General features: G+C 63.2%; 1 protein-coding gene across 1 annotated transcript in view; it reads right to left on the reverse strand.

Annotated features, from left to right (window-relative positions):
- Nucleotides 1–280: 280 nt before the first annotated feature.
- The window catches only part of AMDHD2 (amidohydrolase domain containing 2), a 9,408-nt gene continuing 4,070 nt past the window's right edge, over nt 281–5,618 (reverse strand). Inside the window, exons 4-11 of the mRNA XM_077762775.1 lie at nt 3,096–3,150; nt 2,708–2,920; nt 2,537–2,625; nt 2,304–2,448; nt 2,119–2,226; nt 1,900–1,968; nt 857–958; nt 281–524 (exon numbers count right to left, since the gene is read on the reverse strand). Of these exons, the coding sequence (XP_077618901.1) occupies nt 436–524; nt 857–958; nt 1,900–1,968; nt 2,119–2,226; nt 2,304–2,448; nt 2,537–2,625; nt 2,708–2,920; nt 3,096–3,150 (870 nt within the window). The 3' untranslated portion in view covers nt 281–435. The remainder of the gene's footprint in view (nt 525–856; nt 959–1,899; nt 1,969–2,118; nt 2,227–2,303; nt 2,449–2,536; nt 2,626–2,707; nt 2,921–3,095; nt 3,151–5,618) is intronic.

A 5,618-nucleotide genomic window follows, 5' to 3' on the forward strand; every position in this document is an offset into this window, starting at 1 on the left:
CCGTCCCCAAGCCCTTTCCTGTCCGCGTTCCAACCTATGGCCAGGGCTTTCCCCTCCAGCCCTTCACTTCCAAGCAGCACAACTGAGTGTGGGGCTGCAGGCCTCAGACACAACTGTCCAACAGAGAGGGGCCCTGCCCCCTACAGGGGGGCCCCCCGCAAGGCTGGGATCCAGCCGCTCCCAGCCCTAAGGCACACACCCTCCCGTCCTCACCCCACCCAGAGAGCCAAAGATGGGGAGGAGGGGGGCGGGGGGGGGGGGCGANTCAGACACAGACAAGTCCCTGCTGGGAGAACGTTTATCCAGCCGCCTCCACCTGGCAGGCCTCCACCTGGGGCAGGGCTCCCACTCGCTCCCAGGAGACCAGCTCCTCGACGGCTCGGCCCTGACAGTGTCCAGCTAAGGCTGGGCGTCCTTTCCAGCCGTGGTCCTCAGTCACTGCCTGGCCTCCTCCGCCTGCCACACCAACTCGCCCGAGATGTAGGTGGCCCGCACGTGGAGGGAGTCATCAAGCACCAGGAAGTCTGGGGCAGAGGCAGGCGGTGAGATGGAGGCAGGGGTGGGCCCGCCACCGCCCGCACACCCATCCGGCTGGGGGGGAGACTGAAGCCTAGGGCACCCCACCCCATCAGAGGCTGACGGAGGGCCTGGAAACGGTGTTCCCGGCACAGGACACACGGGACAGAGGCCCCAGTTGCCCCTCACCTGGCCTGATGGGAAGAGGGGCCCGGGCTGATGTGGGAGGCCAGGCAAGGCCACCTGGGCACAGGGAAGACCCCAGCTGCCCTGGCCCCGTCCCAAGTCCCGAGCCCTCCCGAGTCTCTGGCGACCCCGTGCGCCCACATCGGGCCCTGACCTGCATCAGCCCCGAAGTCCAGGGTCCCCTTGCGCTTCTCCAGCCCCAGTAGCTGAGCGGGGTGCAGGGACGCAGCCTCCAGGGCCAACTCCACACTGCAGCCTGCTCAGGGGACACAACCGGGCAGTCACCCCCAATCCCCGGCTGGTTCCGCAGGCAGCCCCTCCCCCACCCCACAGCCCCAGGTCCCTGCAGCAGGTTGACAAAGCCCCACCTTCCCCTTCATCAGAGGACACTGCCAGGTACACCCTTTTCCTGGGCACTGAGCCATCCCAGCCGTGCAGGGCTCCCCTCCTCACTGACAAGTGCTCTAGACCCAAATGCTTGCAGGTCCCTCCTCCTTCTGGGACCCAGGAAGAGCCCCCGCAAAAAGCAGCAGTAGCCTGGGCATCGCTGAGGTCACCTAGTCTTGCTTTCCCTCCCTGCTCCCTCTCAAGAAGCCACACGACCAAATCCTATTCTTTCTGTTCCCCACGCCCCCCTCCCCCCTCCAACTGCCAGGCCACAGCCATTTGCTGCCTCCTGGCCGGTCTCCCTGCTGCTCCAAACAGCATGTTGAACCCGGGCACCCCCAGGTGACACCTGAACCCCGCGGGGCCTGGCCATCCACAGCCTCTGCCAGACACCCCTTCCCCCCACCCCCGGAACATGGCTGCCCCTTAACAAGCCTGAAGTGCTGCTCTGACTGCCCACCGTGTCTCCCTGTAGCTCTGTACCCGCGCAGTCCCGGGGGTCCCAAGGGGCTTCCCACGGGGGAAGTGAAGTCCCTTCTCCTCTTGGGTGCCGTGACTTCACTGTCACTCTGGGTCTCAGCCATTCGCTTGCTTGCTGCTCTCTTAACCTGCCCCTGAGCTGCCCACGGGGGGACCTGGGCCCGTGCCTGGCGCTGGTCTCCTGGGAACTCCATCACACAGGGGATGTTGCTGCAAGACCCCAGTGGTCTCCGCGCTTCCCTCCAGCCTCTCCCACGTGTGGCTGCCACCCTCCCTCACACGGGCACGCACACACGTGTGCACACACCCACCCACTCCAGCCTCACCGACCTGTAGCCTGTAGGAAGTGCCGGACGCAGACGTCCATCGGGGCTATGCTGCCACTCAACGTCTTGGTGCCTTGAGAGTGAGAGAGCAGGCTCTGGGGGGACCAGAGGCCACCGGGCACGTGCGGGGGCGGGGGGGCGGGGAACACTTAGATGTGTGCACCCCATAGGAAAGGCCAAAGGGCCGTACTTGAGCAGTCAGCGGGACTAGAGGGTCACTCACCTGCCACGTAGGCTGTCAGCCCGTCCACCTCCACCTCCTGCTGCCCCAGCGTGTGACGGCCGTTGCCCAAGCCCAGGGCGGGAACAGCATCGGTGACCAACACCAGCCCTGCCGGGAGAAAGGGCCTCAGGAGCTGCCTCGGAGGCCTCCCACCTGCCCCTGCTCCGCCCCGCCCCGCAGCTCACCTTGGGGATGGGCCCGGTGGGCAATGCGCAGGGCCGCTGGGTTGGTGTGCGTGCCGTCTGCAATCATCCCGTAGAAGATGTGGCGGCCAGGAGGCAGCCGGTCACTGGTCAGAAGCCCCACGATACCGGGGTCACGGTGGTGGAACTGGACCGGGACAGAAGAACAGCTGAGCGCTGGCGGGAACCTTGCACCCACCCACCCACAAGGGGGCTGGGGGGGGCGGGGCACTCACAGGCAGCATGGCGTTGAAGAGGTGGGTGATGAAGGTGGCCCCATTCTGCACGGCTTCCTCTGCAGCCTGCAGGTCGGCCACCGAGTGTCCTGCATAGGGGACCTGGACTCAGACTTTGCACCCAGCCCGGGACCCCCACGTGGGCCCAACCCCGGAGGCGGCCCTTCTCACCCAGGGACACACGGATGCCACGGGCCGTCAGCGCCTGGATCACCTCATGGCTTCGGCCCAGCTCAGGGGCCAGTGTCACAATGCGGACGTTGTCCAGGGGCCCGTAGGTGGCCAGCACATCATGGAAGGCGTTGGCCTCGAAGGAGCGCAGGTGGGCTTCGGGGTGCGCACCTCGCTTCTCCCGGCTGATGAACGGGCCCTCCAGGTGCACCCCTGAGGGAAGGGGAGAGGATGGCTCCGGCGGGCCTCCAGCCCTGCAGCCCCCACCCCTGGCCCCTGTCACCTGCCCCACCTCCCTCCCAAGTCGGGCCTCTGGAGGGGGAGGGGCTGCCAGCAGGTCCCCGAGGAGCCTCCCAGGGTGGGGCAGGGAGAGGGGTCAGCCACTCACCGAGGACCCCTGCCCCATGGGGACCACCACTCTTCACAGGGATCTGAGGAAGGACCTGGGGGGAACCAGCTGTTAAAGCCCTGCCCCCTATGGCCCAATGCCCAGAGATCACAGCCCAGCCAAGGTCAGAGATCAGAGGTCAGAGCCCAGCCCCCGATGGCCTTCCCTCAGATATCAGGAGGGAGTCCAAGGCCCCCAACCCCAGTCAGGGAGAGCACAGCACCGGAAGCAGCGGGACGAGGAGGAGCACGGAGGAATGCAAGATCGCTGCCAGCAAGGAACGGGAGACACGGAGGGCGCTCCCGGGCGGAGGGCAGGCGCACGGACAAAAGGTAGTGCCCCGGCCCCACGACGTGGCCACGGGGTCTGGACCGAGCCAACGGGGGGGTGGGCCCGGCCTCCTGAGCTGCAGGACCGCACGCACAGCCAGGAGCAAGAGAGGGCGTGCACTCCAGGCAGAGCGAGCGCAGAAGTGGGGTTCGGGGGCCGGAGAGGTGGGTGCGCACGGGGCTGAACACTGGTGCTCACATGACCCGTCCTGGAGGCTACCAGAGCCACCTGCCGCCCGCCAGAGGGCCCCGGGGCACCCACACCCCAAACCAGATACAGCCGCTTGTAAAGAGGCCGAAACCCTGGGAGGCTGACAGGCGGGTCCCGGGCAGGGGCAGGTGGTGGAGACACCGAGAGAACAGGCAGCATCTTGAGAACTGGGGGGACTGACAGACACCTCATTCAAGAGCAGCGGTGCCCCCGAATGTGCCCCCAAGCTCCCAGAGAAGCAAACCAGAAGCGCTCCAGGCAAGAGGCGGGTGGAGGCGCTCACGCTCCGTGATTAAGTAGAAGTTCACGTTCCTAACACTCTCAGCACAGCGCCAGTGAGGCTTGTTCCCTCAGACCAGGGGCCTCGACTCAAGGTGCCCCTGGGGCCTCCCCAGGCTCCGGGCTCCCAGCGGCCGGCTGGTGCCTGATCTCCGACACAGCCAACAGCCAAGCCTCAGCAGCAGCTTGGGGAACCCTGGGGGGACACACGACCAACAGGCAGGGGCCGGCAGGGACAGGAGACAGGCGAGGGGAGGTCCCGCAGCCACGAGACAAGAAGGCAGCGTCGGAAGCAAGCACTCTGAGAGAGAAAGCAACTTCCTCCGATTACTAGTACGCGAAGGCGCCCGGATGACCTGGCCGCTTAAGCATCCAATTCTTGATTTTGGCTCAGATCATGAGATCAAGCCCCAAGTAGGGCTCTGTGCTGAAGTGCAGGACTCTCTCTGCTCCTCCCCTGCTCATGCTTGCTCTCTTCCTCTCTCTCTCTGTCTTCAATATAAGCAAATAAATATTTAGTAAGAAATAAAGTAAAATAAAATGAAACTTGAACAGTAAAGTAAAAAAAAACCCAGGTCAAGAACCAGAACATAAAAACAGAACAAACATCCAGGAAGCAGAGTTGCAGAAAGAACCAGAGACACCATCCAGGAGGCCCAACCATGGAACGGTGACTCCCAGAAAAAGATGACAGAAACGAGGGAGAAAATCACAAACGCATTATTCAAGAAAAGCAAACAAAGCCAAAAACCAAAGTTCAGACTGACAGGAGGTGCTGGTGATCCGCACAATAGGTAAATTCCCCACGGGCCCCACACAGGTCACCCGCAGACTTGAGAACCCAGGGCCAAAGGGAAGATTCCACGAGCTTCCAGGAGGAAGAAATAAGTCATGCACAAAGTATCAGAAGTCAGAGAAGGCTTCTGCCTTCTCATCCGCATCCCTGGAAATGAAGAAACGATACAGCGATGCCTTTAAGAATTCTAGAGGAAAGTCACTTCTGACCTACGACTGTAACCCTATCAAGAGAATAAAAACCTCCTTAGACCGTGAAGATCTCGAAAACCTGACCTCAGGCGACTCCTTTCTCTAGCAGAGGCTGGCGGGTATGCTCCAAAAAAAAGGCATAAACCAGCAAAGGGAAAGACACGGGATGGCGGATGGAGGCCCGGCAGAAAGACGCCAGGGGGCCCGCAGGTGACGGGAAGGGAGCTCCAGGACAGCTCGGCCCAGTGAGGAGAGCGGCCAGTGCTGGGAAACGGGTCCCAAAAGCAGCCGCAGGAAGACGGTGCCGATGGAGCGCTGGACGCACCCAAATGTCCCAAAAGGAGAGTGAGAAAGCGGCAGGAAGCGGGGAGTGGAGTCACTAGATGAGAGAACCGGGCCAGCTGCAGACCCGAAGGAACACAGGGCAGACGGGCAAGAAAACGGATAGCACCGAGCCCTTTCCCCGAGTCCTGCGGCGGGTCACACCACACGTGCAGGCTGGGCCCGGCAGGGCAGGGGGGCCGGAAGCCCGCGGGGGTGGGGGGTTCGGCCTCATCTGGTCTGGTGGGAAGCCGGCGAGTGGTTTGGACGCGGGAGAGCAAATTCCAAGTCAGCTGAGCTGAGAGTGACTGTCTCTCGGTGGGAGGTGGCGGGGGCAAAGGGCTGTTCTTTCTCCCAAAGAGCCATGAGATTTGTGTCTGTTCGCCAAAGATTTAA

This window comes from Crocuta crocuta, unplaced genomic scaffold (assembly GCF_008692635.1).
Source record: "Crocuta crocuta isolate KB4526 unplaced genomic scaffold, BGI_CrCroc_1.0 scaffold234, whole genome shotgun sequence".
NCBI lineage: Eukaryota > Metazoa > Chordata > Mammalia > Carnivora > Hyaenidae > Crocuta > Crocuta crocuta.